This window comes from Thamnophis sirtalis, unplaced genomic scaffold (assembly GCF_051295495.1).
Source record: "Thamnophis sirtalis isolate CommonGarterSnake01/CBP01778 unplaced genomic scaffold, rThaSir2_p1.2 scaffold_13, whole genome shotgun sequence".
In the NCBI taxonomy this organism is placed as follows: Eukaryota; Metazoa; Chordata; class Lepidosauria; order Squamata; family Natricidae; genus Thamnophis; species Thamnophis sirtalis.
The window spans coordinates 17906113-17926591 of record NW_028261393.1 but is presented as its reverse complement, the minus strand read 5'-3'; the positions used below and the strand labels follow the sequence as shown (position 1 = coordinate 17926591).

At 43.5% G+C, this 20479-nt stretch overlaps 1 protein-coding gene across 1 annotated transcript in view; it reads left to right on the top strand.

Annotated features, from left to right (window-relative positions):
- Positions 1–5676: 5676 nt before the first annotated feature.
- Positions 5677–20479, top strand: part of WDTC1 (WD and tetratricopeptide repeats 1) — a 33214-nt gene continuing 18411 nt past the window's right edge. The window contains exons 1-7 of the mRNA XM_087727172.1: positions 5677–5965; positions 11364–11512; positions 13093–13176; positions 15061–15107; positions 17917–18028; positions 18622–18809; positions 19911–20093. Coding sequence (XP_087583298.1) covers positions 11384–11512; positions 13093–13176; positions 15061–15107; positions 17917–18028; positions 18622–18809; positions 19911–20093 — 743 coding nt within the window. The 5' untranslated portion in view covers positions 5677–5965; positions 11364–11383. The remainder of the gene's footprint in view (positions 5966–11363; positions 11513–13092; positions 13177–15060; positions 15108–17916; positions 18029–18621; positions 18810–19910; positions 20094–20479) is intronic.

Sequence of the window (20479 nt, the reverse complement as noted above, 5' to 3'; positions counted from 1 at the left end):
GTCAACCTGTGGCTCTCCAAATGTGGATTTTTTTTCATGTATCTTCCTGGGTGAAAACATATCCAAAGCAGGCATAAAACCAGCTTGGTCTACTGGTTAAGGCACCAGGCTACAAAGTGGGAGACCATGAGTTCAAGTCCTACCTTGACCACAAAAGCCAGCCCAGTATCTTTGGGCCACTCACCCTCTCTCAACACACAGCTGTTATAGGGAAAATAGGAGGTAAGTTCATTGCTTTGAGTTATTTGTAAAAATAAGGTGGGATATAAATAAATATGTAACAATAATAAATCTATAAATAAATAAAATTCAACTAATTCAAAACAACTTGCAATGCATTAGAAAAGACTCATTTTTAATTTTAAAAAATCTAGCTCAAATAATTATAAATTAGAAGCATAGGATAGGCTATAGAGTATTGTTACAAAACAAGATGAGGTCCTTCTTCAAGCTCAGTCAGCTGAATGATCAGTTGTTGAAAATCTGATGTGCTTTGTAAGCTCCCAGGAAGGCACTACCTTATCTATTTTTTCCTCTCCTTGTGCAAAACAAGGCATTAATAATGTTATACAGATAAGTATTCATGAGAAATTGTACCATCAAAATCAGCTGAGGTTGGCTAATGTTGCCACCAAGATTGGTTGGGCTAGCTTTTATTAACCACAAAAGAAAATAGTAGCAATTGCATTTTTTCTTCAAGTTTCTGTTGGAAGAAATGTCCATCTGGGATCAGTTCCAAGTGGGGAAAAAGACACTGGACACATGGAGACTGTTTGGAAAGATGGTTTTAATGGTGGACAGGACCACGTGCCTTGAAGATGTTTGGTGAAGAAAAAAAGGGAAGAAATGCTGAGAGTCCAAGTTTTATACCCTCTGTTGGGCTTTTGAATTTGGGCTTGTATTCTGATTGGTTGTCAGACTCCCATGGGGCCATGCGGGGGCAACTCTGTAGGCTGTCCTGAGTCCCAAGCTTGGTTGACTCTTGCTGGGTGAGGATGTAATGAAAGGGCTTTGGGATTCCTATTATGGCTCTACCTGAAGGAGGTAGATCTTTGTTATGTAGAATAGACTTACTCAGGCCTTAATGGCCCATTGACAGAGGTGGGAGTGGAGATGAGTTTCTGCATCCCTTTTAGGGAGAATATTGTCTCCTTTTAATATTTCCTAAAATATTTCATTTTTCTAGGAAAGGGATGGGCACTAATTTCAATAATTGCCTCCACTTACCTATACTATTACTAAATTTGAAAGAGACCAATATGTGTTGCAATTAGGCATTTGTTTCCTATCTAAAGAGCACTTTTGCACATACACCCTTGAACTCTAGAGAGTTCTCAACTTTCAGACCAGTGAGAAAGTGAATTTAAAAATTCAATATTCGCTGGCCACACGACAAAGACCAGCTAGCAGTGATGAGCTGGCTGCTAAAGCAAGGTCAGGGCACACACTTGAAAGTAAATGAGGAAGACTGTAATTGTGGGGTCTGCCTGGCAAGAACAAAGAATGCTTATCAACAGGAAGTATGCAGGTGTAAAGCTTGTAGCAATTATGGGTAGTTGGAAAGCTGATAAAAAGTAACAAGAGTTAGGCAAGTTGCAGACCTCGGCTAAAAGTTAGGAATAGAGAAGGCCTGCAGCAAATGAAATGTGTATTAGATAACTCCTAGGGCAGTGTTTCTCAACCTTGGCCACTTGAAGATGTCCGGACTTCAACTCCCAGAATTCCCCAGCCAGCATTCGCTGGCTGGGGAATTCTGGGAGTTGAAATCCAGACATCTTCAAGTAGCCAAGGTTGAGAAACACTGTCCTAGGGCATTCATTAGCCAAGGCTTAGGAATAGGGACAGCTAGAGACCAAGAGAACAAATTGTAGAATTATTACTAAAATGTTTATTAGATGATATTTCTTATTATCCCAACTTGCCCTGCCTTCTCCTTTAGTGAAAACTTATGAAGTTTTCTTAATCCTTTGCTCTGGGTTCTTGTCATTTTGACCAGGGGCCCTTTTCCTTGGAGTTCTCCAATAAAAAGCAATCAGAAAACCTGCACCTCGTGTCTGGCGTCCATCACTGGCTTCGGCATCAGGCTCAGACCCGAATTGGGGACAGCAGCAGTAACTCTAAAACTATGGACGTTGCAACATTATACACTGCAGCAGCCACGTCACTGCAACTCAGACCCCCGACTGCATTTTTCACGGGGATGTAAAGATAACAGACGGCTTGCAAAACGGCAGAGGGGTGGAACTAGTAAGGAACATTCTGCCGAGGCTGCCTCCATGTGGAGAGAAAATAATTTTTTTAAACAGAGGAACTGAGCTGCTAAAGCAGTGTTTCTCAACCTTGGTGACTTTAAGTCCTGTGGACTTCAACTCCCAGAATCCCCCAGCCAGCTTGCTGGGGGATTCTGGGAGTTGAAGTTCACAGGACTTAAAGTCACCAAGGTTGAGAAACACTATGCTAAAGCTATAAATATCTCCCAAGTAAGATGTACTACTGTATACAGAAAAGATTATCTTCAAAAAGGGTGCATTCAGGTTACAGTCTGAGATGCTTTTACCTGCGAATGGAGAAAGACATTCAATTTCCCCAAAGGGCAACTTTGGAAGTTGCTGGAACTGGAACTCATTTTTGTTGCATAATTTTGTTGCATGGCTAAACTTTTTGTAGTCACATGATGAAAGCGCACACATGCATCCATAATGCAATGTGTGCACTACCCCCATGTGCCCCCAATGCATTTCCCTTGCATGCGCGCCTCCCTGCGCATGCACGCATCAGCCACACACTGCCCCCCTGCCATATGCATGCTCCTCTGTGCATGGACATGCATCGCCTGTATGAGCCACACATGTGCGGCAGAAACTCAAAAACCAGCTGGCTGTTGGGATGCGCACGCACATGCACAATGGAGCTGAGCTGGGGTGACGGCTGGCATGCCTGCAGAGAGGACTCTGTGTGCCACCTGTGCCACGAGTGCCATAGGTTCACCACCACAGCCATAGACTGTACAATAATAGCTCTCCATATTTCTTTTTTAGTTCAGTGTTCTGACCCCCACCTTGTCCGTTCAGAAACGAAAGCCAAACAGAACGTTCAAAGGAATGTTTTTTTTTTTTCAGTCCCGGCTCTTGCTGGCTGCGAGCCAAAATAAATAAATAACAGATAATTGCTCTGGCAAAAGTCCTATAACTTATAAACTACTACAAAACAGGATTATATAAATCAAGTCACTTATCCAAGTTGGCTTTACTTGATGTTTACACGCGAACAGGGAACGTTGACTTCTGCAACCAGAGCATGGCACCATCAGTCTCTTTTATCAGCAGGAGGAGATCCTAATGAGCAACAGCTGCTCGTTATCATCTCCTGTAAGTCCTCAATTGTTCCTTACGTTGGTCAGCCCTTCTCCTGCGTGCATCCCAAAACAACTCACAGGAGGTTTCTGTGTCAGCCTCTCTTGTCTCCTCCACACTGATCCAAGGCTCAGTCATTGCCTGGGGACCAATTAGTCTCTCTGTGCCCTGCTCGGAGTCAGAACCCTGTCCAGGCTCCTCCGCATCCTCCAGGGCTGACTCATATGACCCCTCGCTGTCGGAGTCTGATAGCAGCTCCAAAGGCTCCTGCCGAGCCACAACAGTTCAGCATCATTAAGTAACCAATAAAAAACAAATCTGGTTTCATCGTAATATTAGCCTACAATATCTTTTGCATCATGTATGAATTTGCACCCAAAATTCATACTGCAGTTCTTAACGTTGCTGAGGTTCAGAAACACTGGCTTAGTGTATTGTGTGAACTGGGATTTGTTCAGAAAACTGATCCAGTGAACTATGTTGAAACAACCCAGCCTTTGCAGGGTTATTACCCCCCCTCCCAAAAAAGCCTGGTTTAATCTGAGAATGGTGTGATAGAAATCCCATATATATTTACCCAGACAGGTCTCCTATATTTAACTTGGCATTTGCTTGGATCATGTGGGCAAGGATTCCTATATCTAAGGGTATAATTATCTATACTTCTAAAGCAGAGGTAGGCAACCTTATACACTCAAAGCACCAAAGGTCCTAACTGGAAGCCCCCCCCCAATTCAATTCTGGAGCTGACCAGAAGTCCAGTTCCTTCACCATAGAGTCTTCTCTGAGCACGGCATCCTTTTTCCTGTCCTAACTGAAAGCCCTATCAATTGTGGAGCCAACTGGTGACAGGGAGCCACAGCAGAGGCACATGCAGCTCCAGAGCCATGGGTTGCTGACCCTTGTCCTAAAGCAACTGCTTCTCTGAAGCATGTCCTCTATCCCCCTTCATGGCAATATTCCATTAAAAAATCACTGTCTGAAACTTTGTAATACTGTAAATGGATAATGGGAAATAATTTCCCAGGAAGTATTGTATACAACTTAAGAGATTTCTCCCACCGCCACAAAAACGTTGGTAGTATGCTGCTACTGCCGACTTCCTCCCTTCCTAACCACCAACTGTAATACTTCTTTCTTTAGTTCAGTATTTCTGAATACAAGGATATCTGGGGATCTCCAAAGGCCTTAGGAGGTCCAGAAAATCAAAATAATCTGCCAGACATTGAAGACATTTGAATTATTATTTTTATTTCTTAAAACAAGTTATTTTTATTAAATTAAAAAAAAATGTGAATATTTACAATAATGGTTGTTCTTTTTTACATGGTTCAATAAATATTCTATGAAGGCATCAATTTCATTTTTTAATAGTGTTGTTGTTGTTAGTTGCGAAGTCATGTCTGACCCATCGCAACCCCATAGACATTCCTCCAAGCCTTCCTGTCCTCTACCATCTTCTGGAGTCCATTTAAGCTCACACTGATTGCTTCAGTGACTCCATTCAGCCACCTCATTCTCTGTTGTCCCTTTTTTCTTTTGCCCTCAGTCTTTCCCAGCATTAGGCTCTTCTCCAGGGAGTCCTCCCTTCTCATTAGGTGGCCAAAGTATTTGAGAGTTTCCTCTTCAGGATCTTGCAGTCAGGGTCGATCTCCTCTAGGACTGACAGGTTTGATCGACTTGCAGTCCAAGAAACTCGCAGGAGTCTTCTCCAGCACCAGAGTTCAAAGGCCTCAGTTCTTTGGTGCCCAGCCTTCCTTAGGATCCAACTTCACAGCCAGTATTTAATATTATATTTGGCATATAATATTAAAGTAAATATTAATATTTACTTCAATACAGTAAACATCGATAGATATAACCCATACAAACTGACGTTCTTTTGGGATCCTCCTTTTTTTTTTAAAGTACGAAGGACTCCCGAGCTCAAAAAGTTCAAGAAACGCCTCTAATCTGCCTTAGGAGAGACCATTGCCCCTTTGAAAACTTCAAGTCCCAGCATCCCCTCCACCCGTAATAACCCCGCCCCCTTGTGTTCCCTGTGTCGTCTCTCCCTCTTTCTCTTACTCTAACTGCGTAGATTGGCCCGGGCCGCCCGCCAATTGGCGGCTTCCCTTTGGGCAAAACAGCTGCCACTCCTTTCCCCGGCCAGTGAGACGTGGAGGAGTTGAAAGAGGGTGGGTTTATACTTATTCCCGGAGCGTTGTCTGCGCCGCTCGCGCGGCGGAAGGGCCGGCGCTTGAAGAGAGAGGGCTGGTGGCGCAGTTAGCGTCGCGCAGGCGCAGTGCCGGGCGCAACGGTGGAGAAAGGGGAGGGAGAGAGGAGAGGAGGGGGAGGCGGTGTTGTGGGGGCTTTGCTGAGCCCGAGACAGCTGGAAAGGATAAACAGAGGCGGGGGGTGACGGGACCCGCCGAGGTCTCAGGGTCCCAGCCGGGCCGGGCGGTGCTTGCGCAGCCTGGCGAGCGGCTCAGGCGGCCTTCCAGCCACTCTCTCACCACCTGGAGGGGCCCCTGCCCTGACACAGGGGTCAGGCCGCCCCCCTGCATGGAAGTTCGGGGGCTCCGTCCACTGGCTGCTGCGGCTGCTGAGCCTGCCTTGAGGAGGCCTGACAGGTAACCCCGCAGCTCTCCTTCCCGTCCTCTCAGCCTGCCTTCAGAACCTCCCCGCCTTCCCAGGGCGCCTTCCGCTGCCTGGACTACAACTCCCATCAGCCACGTCCTAGGGGCCGGGGGGCGGGAGAGAGGGTCTTCTGCAGGTGGGGAGCGATGGGGAGAGAGGAGGAGGAGGAGGAGGAAGAGGAAGGCTCTCTTTCCTCCAGAGAGGCGTCCATGCTGATCGCCCCCACCCACCCCTTGATTTATTGACACCCCTCTTTTGGGGGGGGTCTCTTGACACCCCCCCCTAAAAAAAACCCTGCCCCTCTTGCTTTTGGCCTGGTTCCTCCCAGCAGATTCCAACGGGATCGTGTCTGAGCTGGGAAACTGCCCTCTTTCCTCTCCCCCCCCCAAAATGCCACTGCTCCCCCCCCCCCACTCCAAGAGAGAAAGGATCTTGGGGGGGGGGGGCGGTACCTGCTTTCCTCTTGCCTAAGATTTTGGGAAATGTCTTCACATCCAATCCAGGTGGGCCATCCAGTTTGCCCCCCCCCCACCTTTTCACCAGCCTGGCACTCACTCTCCAGACCGTTTGGGGATGATGGGTTTTCTCCTGCCTTCCCCCACCTGATCTTCCAAGGTGATGCTATCAGGGATCAAGCAGGCGCTGCTTGAGTGTGGAGAAGCATCTTTGGAGAGCCCAAAACTTCCTCTGCTCTGCACAAAACTTCTGGCGGAGGAAGTTTTAGGAGACTTTGTGCTTTAAATGGCCCTCTGCGGGGTGGCAAGTGAGAAGTAGAGCAGATCACTTAAGGCACCACAGCTCTCCCCCCCCTTTCCCGGCCACTTCTCTGGCTTTCTCAAGACCTACTTTTTCCCTCTCGAAAGAGCTTTTTTCCCTGGTCTGCGCTGCTGGTGTAGGTTTCTTGTGGATTCAATCTTTGGGCTTCGAAGGAGTGCGGTGGAATGAAAATAACAGCAAGCTGAACTATCCCCCTGAGTATGTGCAAAAGCTGTTGCTCACTTCCTATATTGCTCCTACTGGTCAGGAGTCCTTGCACTGATCTATCAAGAGTTTTTTCCCCCCCACGATGCAGGTTTCCCCCCCTGCTTTACAGCAATGAGAGTCAACATTCTTCATAAAAGCATTGACTGGGTTGAAATTGCCTGGAATGAATTATGGTTTGTTAGATTTGGGGGTTGGTGTGCGGTGGTACGGATTGTGGCTTGGTGTTGCATATGAATTGAGCCCTTGGAAAACCGTGATTTACTGGTTGAATGATTAATTTCCTTTCTTAGCATATTGATTTTCAATGGCTTATAATTTCTATCAATTATCATACTAAGGATCTGGCTATGGGGAAGAGATTTTTGATTTGCATGACATACTTGAATATAAATTAAAAACATAGGGCTGGGTTTGGCCACTAATGAGATGTTAATTTTTCTGTGGTTCAGGATGCTGTGTGAATACAGTTTGTGTCATCCTGGGTCTTGCTAGTATATTAGTAGTTTTGAAAGGTTTTTATCCAGTGTGTTAGGTTTATAAATTCTTAAGTAGCTTCACTTGTTGCAGTTTCTCAGAAACAAACTCTTGGCTATTTTGCTGAGATAAATATTCATTTTGTTGCATTGTTCTAATTTAGATTTTCTGTTATTTCCATTTTTAAATTAATATGCCCATGGATTTTGGGTTTATTTTGCCTTGGTGCCATGTAAGCATGTGTACATAACCAAAACAGACTATTGTATTTTTAAATTAACATACATTCATGTATCCTGTATTTTAAAAACGTGCTGCTATTAATTTTTACTAGAAATCTAAATATTCACTTTCAAATCTAGTCCAGCCTGAATTTACGATGACTATCACATGCTATGTTGTTGTTTTATTTGGGATATAGAATCTTGTGTGCCCCCAGTAATTACTGTTAATCATTTCTGGTCTGCTTGTGTGATCTCATCCAATTGTGACTTGCTCAACAAACTATGACTCAGTCTATGTGTGTCCATTTTATATGAATCCTTAAACTTTCTTTTGGATCTCCTTAAGATGTGTGTGTGTGTGTGTGTGTGTGTGTGTGTGTGTGTGTGTGTTTATATATATTCCTAAATAATTATGTGTTGGGTGTTATATTTCTGTAGGTTTTCTTTTCTTGATCCTTTTTTTAAGATTTAACAAACATTTCCATGTTTAAAAATGAATTTCTTTCAAAAGAAAGACATTTCTTTCTCCCTAATAACCCGGGCCCCATGTCTAATCCAACAATGTTGTTTATCAGAAATATGAGAGCTGGTATCTGAGATCTATTATGGGAAAATAGAATCAAAAATCTTTTAGTATATAATGAAGTCCACCATGGATTTCCAAGATAGGTCTTCTGAGCTCAGATCACAATATTGACTTAAGAACCAAGTTTTCATTTATTGCTCTAAAAACGTAGAGCCCCCACCTAATGTTTCTCTATTGTAATAGCAACTTTTAGCATTAATAGCTTTACATTGTACTTGATATATGAAGGGAAATTTTAAATATGATTCCTCCAAGTAATTGTCATTAGAAAATCATTTTTCAGAATGACTGTAATTCATAGTTTCTATCATCGCTCCTTCTGAGGGCATATTATATTAGTTCTTGCATCTTTCTTCATCCTCCAAAACTGTACAGTTCAGTTCCCAGAATTCTGAGCAACAGGGACGCTGGTTCTGAATTCTGGGAACTTAAGTTACGTATCTGAAAGATGACTTTGTCAGGCAAGGCTAAGCTAGGGAAACCAATAACTACACTTAGCAATCCTACAGAATTGTTTTCCAATCCATCACAGAATACTTCTGTAATTGAGCTTACATATGTAAAAATATTAAGGGACGCGCTGGCTCAGTAGCTAAGATGCTGAGCTTGTCGATCAGAAAGGTCAGCAGTTTGGCAGTTCGAATCCCTAGCGCCACATAACGGAGTTAGCTCCCTTTACTTGTCCCAACTTCTGCCAACCTAGCAGTTTGAAAGCATGTAAAAATGCAAGTAGAAAAATAGGAATCACCTTTGTTGGGAAGGAAACAACGTTCCGTGCACCTTCGGCATTGAGTAATGCCGGCCACATGACCACGGAGATGTCTTTGGACAGCATTGGTTCTTTGGCTTTGAAACGGAGATGAGCACCGCCCCCTAGAGTCGGGAACGACTAGCACATTTGGGCAAGGGGGGAACCTTTGCCTTTATGTAAAATATTAGATTGCTTATATACTAGGTGAGTACAGTATTAAAGAATTTACTTGTAAATTACTTTCCAAACATTTTGTGGCATCTTCTAAAACCAGATGTACTATCTTTTCTGAATTGAGAGCTGCAAGGGCTCTTTGAATGATATGCAAAAAAGAAAGTACATTATTTTAAAAAATGAACAGAACCAGAAACAAAATTACATTTCATTGAAGGTATATTTGTTTTAATCAATTCCACATTAAATAATACAATTAGTGCCATATATGTCAATAGCAACACTATTCAATTTAATTTCATTTGTACACTTTTTCACCAGTATAGGTAATAGCAATAGCACTTAGACTTATACACTGCTTTGCAGTGCTTTACAGCCCTCTCTAAGCAGTTTACAGTGTCAGCATATTGCAGGCAGCCGGCAGGCAGCAGAAGTAGCCTGCAGTACTGCACTCTAACCACTGAGCCACTGCAGCTTCATGATCCTCAGTAATCCTCAATTTATGACCACAGTTTGGGGGAGGGGGGAATTTGTGTCTAAGCAAAACAATTGTTAATTAAGACGTGTCCGATTTTATGACCCTTTCCCCCAAGATTGTTAAGCAAATCACTGCAGTTGTCAAGTGGATCACACAATCACTAAGCAAATCCAGCTTCTCCCATTGACACTGCTTGTTTGGAAGCCATCTGGGAAGGTCACAAATGGTGATCAGATGACCCCAGGACACTGCAACTGTCCTAAATACATGGCAATTGCCAAGCACCCAAATTTTGATTAATTGACCAGGGATGCTGCAATGATTGTGAGGATTGGTGATAAATTACTTTTTAAAGTACTATTTTAACTTTGAACAGGTCACTAAATGAATAGTTTTAAGTCTAGAAGTGTCAGTATAGTCTGGCTCACTGAAAGCATTGTGATGATAAAATGTAATTATCCTATCTTTAAGTTCTTTTGTGACTTGTTAGAATACCAACACCCCAATCACTCTTGCTCACCAATGTTCAACCCATAATGACTATAATCTCATCATGGAAGTCATGAGTGGAACACATAAGCCCTACTCTTCATCTTCCAAAATGTACCCCTCTTTCCAATTTCATCACTGTAGTTGTTAGAGGAAGCTTCCATTTTTAATATTTCAGAAGTCCTCAAATGTTTCATAGCAGTAGCACTTAGACTTACTGCTTCACAGTACTTTATAGCCTTCTCTAAGCAGTTTACAGAGTCAGCCTCTTGCCCCCAACAATCTGCATCCTCATTTTACCCACCTCGGAAGGATGGAAGGCTGAGTCAACCTTGAGCCTGTGAGATTCAATCTGCCAAACTGCTCAACTACTCTGCTATGGCCGGATGAAATGATGTTCTTTGATATCAGTAATGTTTTGGGAAGCAGTTTTGCAAGGGGCTAAAATCTAACTGAGTTTTCTTGGCTGTCTGTGTTAACCATTGTTGTTGAAGATATCAGGATTTCATATATTCTGTTGACATTCTGCATTATTGTGCTATTTCTAAACATTGAAAGAAAATTCTTATTTATTTTTGAGTGCAACGTATGTGGGAAAAAAGTGACTACAAAGTTGTTTACATTGTACACATAACAGTCATATGCTTTTTATTATATATGGTTCCTGTAATCACCATATAAGCTGTTTCTCTTGAAAATTGGTGGATGTCTTAAAATGAGATCTTGGGTGATCAGTTAAAGCTATTGGGGAGTGGGAGAGTATTTTAATTTCCACTGAGAACTATGTCTAAGAATTTAAACCAGGGATTGGCAATCTGCAACTCTGGAGCCGCATGTGGCTCTTTCATCCCTCTGATGCGGCTCCCTGTCGCCAGTTGTTTCCACAATTGATAGGGTTTTTGGTTAAGACAGGTAGAGAAAAAAGGTAACCACGCTAGGAAGAGACTCTATGGTAGGGGAACTGGACTTCCAGTCGGCTCCAGAATTAAATGGGGGGCTTCTGGTTACAACCTCAGTGGCTCTTTGAGTGCTTAAGGTTGCCGACCCCTGATTTAGACCAAGACTCCATCTATGGCGCGGGATGGATGTACGTAACTTTAGAAATGACTGAGGGAAATACTTGAAAACCTCATATTAAAATTTCCTTTTTTGGCTAGAACACCTCCATAGTTTTATGTATAAATAATTTCAAAGCTTTCTCCTCTCCCTCCCTCTTCTCTCCAAATTACAGGTAATTTCAATGCCTTCTCAATGGACTTGAACTCTGCTGGAATGCTTGGATTCACAGCAACACCATCACTAACTTGCTTTCGGAGGCCCTATTGTGAAAAGATGGCAAAGGCAAATATTATTGGAGACCTCATTAGCAGGCAGCTCAAGGTACTTCTTTTCTTAAAGAGTCATTAACAGCATTTTGCTAGAGGGTGAGCAGAAGTAGAGGAGGAAAGCTTTTAGCGATGCCATCTTGAGGACTGATTTTCTTGTTGCTCTTGTCTGTTTGTTTGTCTTCTTCGTCAGAGGCTGCTTTGCGTTTTGCCAGAAGCCATGCCTAGGATGAATAAAACAAGCTGCTGAGCCTTATTCATCCTTTTCTCATTCTTTGCATAGTTAGAAAGGGTACTGAGCAGTTAGCAAGGGACCCTTTCTATTGATCCTTAGGTGCTCTCTTCTGCTATCATACATTCAGATTACACACACACACACACACACACACACAGTTTTGTCATGAGACTTGACAAACTGTGGTTACTGTATATTGTGTGATCTTCTAATTTCCAAGCTTGTTAAACACTGACTGGTTGACATTTCTGTGAGATGTTTCCTAAGCTGGTTAGAAAACCATGTTATTCATCTATCTTCATCAGAATGCAAAAGACATCAAGTGTGCCCCATTGTTTAGACTTAAGGTCCAAAATTTTCAAACTATTCAACATTTTAATGTCTTAGATCAGAGATGTCAAACCCAAGGCCCGTGGGCTGGATCTGGTCCGTGATTTGGTCGGATCTGGCCCACGGAGCCATCCTGGTCTACCCAATATGAAGAGTAAAGATCAGGCCAGCAGTTTGGGGAATGGCATCAAGTTGGCCATGCCCACCCAGTCAGCCACGGCCGCCCCGCGGTCAACCACAGCCTTGATGCAGCCCTCAATGAAATTGAGTTTGACACCCCTGTCTTAGATGAAGAGATAGAGATAGATGAAAAATTGGAGGGATAACTAATACTCTGGATGGAAGATGGAAATGAAATGTCTATGGAGATTCTCAGTCATCCAAGTCATGGATGTCCCTAAGGTGCTTTCTCAAAAGTCAACTGGAGTTTCTTTGTATTTGCTTGAAGACATTTCACTTCTAATCGAAGGAGCTTCCTCAGTTCTGAATGAATGGTGGAGAATGGAAGGATTTATATTTCTTGCAGTCATCTGGTCATTAGCACTCTTTCTGAGAGTTGTTGGGGCCAGTTGGAGGTTTATCTGCACCCTCAGGGTCACCTGGATAGAGGAGGGAAAAAGATTCTGCAATTTCACTTGTTAACAAGCTGAACATGAATCAATATATGTCAGTATGTAAAAACATATATTTTTAGATGCAATTTAAAGCTACATTCATAAGTCTGGTTCCCAAATCAAAGCCAGCCAGAGTCTTTTTGAGTGGGTGACCATAATAAACCTAGTAAGATAATTGTTGTGGGGAAATCTATCTTCACTATGTTCTCTGTTGATTAATCTCATTTTGAATATTTCATCCAGTTCTGACTGTTGCGTTTCAGGAAAAAAAATCAGTCAGTAGAATAGATCAGGGAAGGGCAAGTTAGATGGGCCTGGATATGATTATTTTTGTATGAGTATTTGGAGATCAGAGGTATCTATTCTCCTTCATTGTGTCTTATGCTGAAGAATTATGGTTGAGGGTAGAATGTTCTTAATGCTTCTCCATTAATTGTAGTTATCTGTTGTTTATAGGAAAAGGGTGCCCTCAGTTTTGAGCGACACTATCATGTTACTGACCCATTCATTCAGCGTCTGGGCTTGGAAGCGGAGCTGCAAGTAAGTGGAGGATAGTCATGGTAGCAAAAAAATAATAATTTCTTGATTTGTAAAGCATTTCCTAGTCCATTGAAGGTTATTATTCCTAAGCTGTTTCACCTTATTTCCCCTAATTTTTCTTACCTACTTCATTCATACTTAACAGGTTAATCAGGAAAACCTTAATTGGTTAATCCCTAGCCCAAAAATTGTCACAATTCCCCCCCCCCCTTAATGAGCAACTTATCAAACTTCACTGTGATTGGATTGTTAGACCTGAGATTGTTATGGGGGATTCTGTTATTGCCGTGCCTAGGCCCGTTCTTTATTAGGGCCAAGTTTAGATGTGCCAGCAACACTGCCCCAATTTGGTCTATGTTGAATCCTTCCAGCAGGAAGAATCGAATCAATTTCAAAATGGAATTGGAACAAGCATGGCCAGGATGCAACATTTTCACCTTCCTGGCGAAATGTCAAGATCAAAAAGACCCTCCCCAAAGGGAAAAGATAACAAGGAAAAATCATTCTAATGCAGGGGTGTCAAACTCAAGGCCTTTGGGCCGAGCCAGGCCTGGCCCATGGGGCTGCCCTGGAAACAGCAAAGGACTGCCCCGCGGTGCCTCTACAAGCGCAAACAGAGCTTGGGAGGGCCACAACGGCCTCCTGTAGCCCCCTGCCAGTGAAAACAGAGCCCGGAGAGGCTGTGCGCATCTTCCCTGACTACAGGAGGCCTTCGTGGGCGAAAACGGAGCCTCAAGTGACGTTGAGCTGGCCATGCCCATCCCTGCCTCCCCCCCCCCCCCGATTCCCAGAGGTCAAACACAACCCTGATGCAGCCCTCAATGAAATCAAGTGTGACACCCCTGTTCTAATAGGACATGAGTAATCATCATCTAATTTATTTTAATTATCGCTCTCTTTTGTGGAGATGTGATAACCTGGAGTCAACTGATGTCCTTATGATCAGTGGGAATGAGAGTGATGGGAACTTCAATCCATATTTAGAACTTACTCGGTTGGAAAGACATCCACAGCTAACCAGACTCTTTATAGGCAACCCTGTGTGGGTGTAAAATCGCAGGTAGTTCTTGACTTACAACCACAATTGAGCCCAAAATTTCTGTTGCTAACAAGGCAGCTGTTACGTTGCCCCATTTTATGACCTTTCCTGCCACAGTTAAGTGAATTGCTGCAGTTGTGAAGTTAGTCACACGGTTGTTGGCTTCGCCATTGACTTGGCTTGTCAGAAGTGAATCATGTGATCCTGGAACATTGCAACTGTCATAAGTACATGCCAGTTGCCAAGCATCTGAATTTTGATCACATGACCATGGGGATGTTGCAGCCGTTATAAATCATTTTTTCAGCGCTGTTGTAACTTTGGTAACTAAACAAATAATTGTAAGTCAAGGACTACCTGTATGTATTTTTTTTCTAAATCAATTGTGCTTTAGTGTTATATTTAAGATAAGCCTAGGGTTAAAGTTTCATCCTGTTTGCAGTATTACCAAAAAAGTGGTCTTATAAATATTAAGGATGTAATTTGTTGATCATACAATTAAAAAATAGCATTGAAAAAAACCATCAGGAGCTCTAGAATTCATTGCTTCTCTCTTTACCTCTCAGTATAAGCCGAGATCACTTCCCATTGCCCATACATTAACTCATATTATTTCAATTATATGATGTAGGAAGTTTTGTTCAAAAGATGCACACGTAGGCTTGGATGCATTTAGAATTAGTAATGAAAGCAAAATAGAACACAGTTCACAGATCAGAAGAAGCTCTGAAAAGCTTAGAACTGCAAGGAAAATGGTACATGTCAGAATATGGTAGAATATTTTCCTTTATCCTTCTGAGTGAGTAATCTGAAATTGGTCAAGCTCTGACGTTGTTGTTTTTTAGGGTCATGCTGGCTGTGTCAACTGCCTTGAATGGAATGAAAAGGGAAAGTAAGTATGTCTCTGAAAATAGATTTATCTCCAAAGCTAGGAGATGGGCCTGGGGATCTTAATTTGTTTTTGTTGCTCCTCTCCGGGAGGAAGTTTTGAAGTATTTCTAGCAGGACTGCCAGATTCTGTAAGAGCTTTGTTCCCTAGGCCATCCATCTGATAAACTCACAAGATTTGTTTCTCTCGCCATTATACATGCACATTGTACATTTGAACTAGACTCTCTTATTTCTCTATGTCTTATAATATATGTGCTGTGCTGGCAGCAGATTCAGACAGCGAGGAGGTTGGGGGGGAACATGGGCCAGTCCTGGAGTCTGGGGAAGGCTCTGACGAGGGCTCTGTGTCAGAGGCAGAGATGGGGCCAGGGCCGTATGCCAGTTTTCAGCTGCCTTCAGAGTCAGACATCAGTGAGGCAGACAAACAGCTGAAGTCTATTCTCAGTGTGCGCATGCGCAGAGTTGCCAGATAAAGGGAACAGCTAAGGAACAAGGGTTGACTTGGGAGTAAGGCAGATGATGAATGGCCCCTCCCAGAGGAAATAAAAGAGGCGCGAGAGGGGAGGGGAGTTTGCAGGAGACAATTAGTTTGCTTGGTTCGTGACTCTCAGGCTCCTTGCCAAGTTCTGCAGATATTGGCCTGGCAGCTCTCCAAGCCAGATAAGGTCTGTGACTGGAAATCCTCCCTTTGAAAGACTTTGCTGGATGTGAATGAGCAGAATTCATAGTAAATTAATAAAAGGGTTTTTTGTCAGGACAAGGAGTCTGCTTTGTGGTTTGAGGAAGCCTTGGTCAGAACAATATGGGTATATGCATAATTTTGTATTTATTTATATTGTCATGTTTATGTAGTGTATATTGGAGGTGGTGAGTCTTTGAGAGCTGTATGCAACAAAATTTCATTTGAATGTATGCCAATTAGTGCACATTCAAAGTGACAGTAAAGCAGTGGTGAAATCTATTTTTTTTTGCCACCGGTTCTGTGGTTGTGGCTTTGGGGGCGGGGGTGTTATGTGACTGGGTGTGCATGACCAACTTTTTTTCACTTTTTAAAGCATTTTTTTCCTGTCAGTTCGGGCAAACGTGCAGGAAAAAAATGATTTAAAGATTGGGGGGCAAAGCTTCCAATAATTGCGTGGCTCACAGCTGAGCCGCGCAATCCTCAGAAGCTTTTTTTTTTTTTACTACTGGTTCGCAGGACCAACGACAATCATCCCTACTGGTTCAGCCGAACTGGGAGGATTTCATCCCTAGTTTGTCTAAGTCTAAATCTGACCTTGAAAGACCATTCTTAAATTTCACTTCACCCAATGTTGTGTTCGAGCATTTAGGAAGAGTGGGATGCAGTAAGGCGGAATCTATTTTAAGTATCTCATACAATAACCACACGTGTCAAGGATTAAATAATATAATTCAGAGAGACTTTGCTGAAGGTTGAAAAACTCTTTTGCATGAAGAATGCAAAGCCTGTGGGTTCTGGCAAGAGTAGGAATGCTCTTATGTTTAATTCAGGCTTTAATCTGAATATGAAAGTTACCTTAAGAAAGAGTAGGCACTTTCAATGAATGCCTGTAGAAAACCTATGTAGCCCAGGGGAGGATTTCTAATAGGGTTTCCTAGAGGTGTGTAGTGTTGATTTACCAGCCTTGTTAATATATTCCTGGTGAACTAAATTACAAATATAATTGACAGCTGCTCCTTGAGAGTTTTTTGCTGTGCTCTGAAACTCCCATTGGCTCTAGAGCAGTGATCCCCAACCTTTGCAGCTTGTGGCTTGGCTGGGGGAGAGGGAGAGGGGAACCGGGCCATGTGAGCAGCGGGACGGTGTGCACGTGTATGTATGTGCCTAACCACCCCTCATGTGAGTTGAACTGCATGTGCACATGCATGTCGGCCCTTCTCTCAGGTGGCTCAATCCCTAATAGGCCCCGGCCCTGGGGGTTGGGGACCCTTGCTCTAGATCAGTGATGGCAAACCTTTTTAGCATTGAGTCAGGGGTGGGTTCCGGATTCTTTTACTGCGGTTTGCTTAGGAACGCGCTTTGGGCATGTGTGTGGTTGGTGCGCATGCGCAGCAGTGAAAGAATTGCAAAAAGCAAAAAGCAAGATGGTGCCGCCGATAAAACCGGTTCGAGGGAGTGGGCGGACGAGTTACTACCCACTCAGCTGAACCGGTCCAAACCGGTAGGAAGCCACCTCTGTGCCGAGTGCCGCAAAGGTTGCACGGAAACATCACACGTGCGCGCTCATTGGGGCCGCATTCCGGAAAAGTTGAACTTCTGGGTTCTAGAGTACATGTGTGCCTTATGATCAGCCGTCCGGACTGCATGCCGGTTTTTGACGCTGTCGCACGGGCAAAGGGATTGCACTCTGGAAAAGCCGAACTGCAGGATTCTGGCGTGCACATGCACCCGACAATCAACTGGCTGTTGTTTGGCTTTGCCACATGTGTAAAGGACAGCTGATCGTCGTGTGCGCCAGAAACCCAGAAGACAAACAGGCAAGGCCATGCAAGCCATGCAACATGGCTTTGTGTGCCACTTTGGACACACGGGACATAGGTTCGCCATCATGGCTCTAGATTACTGTTTCCCAACCTTAGACCTTTTAAGGTGTGTGTCCCAATGCTGGCTGGGGTATCATGGCTCAGGTTGAGAAACGTTGCCCTATGAGAGATGAGCACCTTAATGAGATTGTCTTTAAGAGATTGACTTGACTTGACTTTAAGCGATCTCGGCAAAGAATGCAGAAAGAGGTGAGTTTATAGCAATTGTTTGCTAATAAGCTTTTGTGTTTCTTTTGACTCTTCAGTTTGCTGGCCTCTGGCTCTGATGACCAGCACACCATTGTGTGGGATCCTCTGCACCATAAGAAACTCCTTTCCATGCACACGGGGCACACAGCAAACATATTCTCTGTCAAGGTGTGTGGATTTGGAAGAAAGTGGTAAAATACTAAGTACAGGCACTTCCTGACCTACAACAGTGACAGTTTGACGTTAACAACAGCACTAAAAAAAAGTGGCATGGCCATTTTTCACAGTTAACAACTGTTGCAGCAGCCTCATAGCTGTGTGATCAAAATTTGGATGTTTGGCAACTGACTCAGGATGGTTGCAAAGTCCCGGAGTCATGTGATCACCTTTTGTGACTTCCTGACCAGCAAAGTCAAGGGGGAAGGAGTCAGATTCACTTAACAAATGTAAGACTAACTTGAGAACTGCTGCAATTTGCTTAACAACTGTTGCAAAAAGGATCGTAAAATGGGGCAAAGTTCAATTAACAACTGTCTTGCTTAAAAACAGAAAGGTTGGACTCCATTGTGGTCATAAACTGAGGACCACCTTTATTCTTTCTTCATTTAAGGATTAAAGGTTGATATTAGTATGAGTAGGTTCTTGACTACAAAGCCAATAATCTCTGCCTGTTAAGTAACATGTGCCTCCAAAGATGTCTTTCTATCTGTCAGTGGGGAAGGCCTTTTTGCCATGAAAGATATCATGCTTATTTCCCACAGTTCCTGCCACATACAGAGGACCGGATACTTATTACTGGAGCTGCAGATTCCAAAGTGCACGTCCATGACTTAACTGTCAAAGAAACGATCCACATGTTTGGGGATCACAAAAATAGAGTCAAGCGAATTGCCACAGCTCCGATGTGGCCCAACACCTTCTGGAGTGCGGCAGAAGACGGGCTAATCAGGTACAGTTGCTCTGATGTTTTTGGGGAACACAGTATCAACCCTGAAGTGAACCTGGCTGAAGCCGTCTCGAAGGCTTCAGGGTTGCCACACAGCAGTGGGAGGGGCGAAATAGTTAGATGTGGTTTGGTAGACAAAACAATAAAGTTTTCCTGTGAGAACCAAGGACACTCTCACAGCTGGCTGGCCAGAGGAGGAAGAAGTAACCCAGCAACCAACCGGCCAGCATCTGGATTGGATAGTGTGAGCAGTGACTTGGGGGGGGGGGGGGGGAGAAAACTTTTAATTAGGTGAAAACTGTGGGAAACTTCACAGGCTGCTTTCACCAGTTTGTGCCAATATGATGTATCCAATAAGCTGCTGTTTGAGGACCTTTAATGCCTCGGAGTTTGTTTTCTATGGGTGCATTACATGGAACGCTGACACACAGCTTAAGGTTTAATTACTGTGTTTGCAAAAATGTTATGGACAAACCAATAAACTGTAGTACCAGGGCTTAAAACCAGGACTCTGCAATACTGTGACCCTCTAAAACAGCGAGAGGGGAGGGCAACCTTTTGGGTACCAGGGATCGGTTCCTTGGAGAAAGATTCTTCAGCCGATTAGAGGGGGACATGATTTCGTGTGCTGCCTGCATCCCAGGGATGGGGCTTTGTTTGTGCTGTACAATTCATGATACGAACCAATGCCAGTCCAGAGACGGGGGGCTGAAGACCCTTGCTCTAAAACGGGGGTCTCCAACCTTGGCAACTTTAAGCCTGGCAGACTTCAACTCCCAGAATTCCCCAGCTAGCTTTGCTCTAAAACGGGGATCTCCAACCTTGGCAACTTTAAGCCTGAAGCAAAGCTGGCTGGGGAATTCTGGGAGTTGAAGTTCGCCAGGCTTAAAGTTGCCAAGGTTGGAGACCCCTGGTCTAAAACATGATTTAATTGAATTTAGAATTGAGCAATCCACTGATACATTGCTTACTTTTAATAATTAATTTTATAATTATGTAGCTCACTTTTTCATGGTGGGGTCAAAATGTGATGCTTCTGCTTGTTTCTGAATTCTGAAGGCCTGCTAATATTTTTATTCTTTCTCATTTTGTTTGTTTTTTTAGACAGTATGACTTGCGAGAGAATAGCAAACACTCAGAAGTTCTGATAGACCTGACTGAATACTGTGGGCAGCTTGTGGAGGCAAAGTGTCTCACAGTCAATCCCCAGGACAATAACTATCTTGCCGTGGGAGCCAGTGGGCCCTTTGTCCGGATTTATGACATACGTATGATCCACAACCACAGGTAACAGAAGTGAAGACTGATAACTTAGAGGGCTAACTTCTGAAGAACAAGAAGCATTTTTGTTTGGATCTAATCCGGCAAGCAGCACATTCAAATTCCACATTGTCTTAGTTCTAATAAAGGAGAATATTTGTAGCTCAGGGTTGACATGAGGGGCCCTTGGTGCTCTCTGAGCTTGCTTGATTTCTTGCAGATATTTCATTACCCAAACTAGGTAACATAATCAGTTTTAGGGTAGTTTGGGTAATAAAACATCTGCAAGAAATCAAGCAAGCTCAGAGAGCACCAAGGGTCCCTCATGTCAACCCTGAGCTACAAATATTCTCCTAGGCCTGAAGAAAGAATAGAATACAATAGGATAGAATTCTTTATTGGCCAAGTGTACA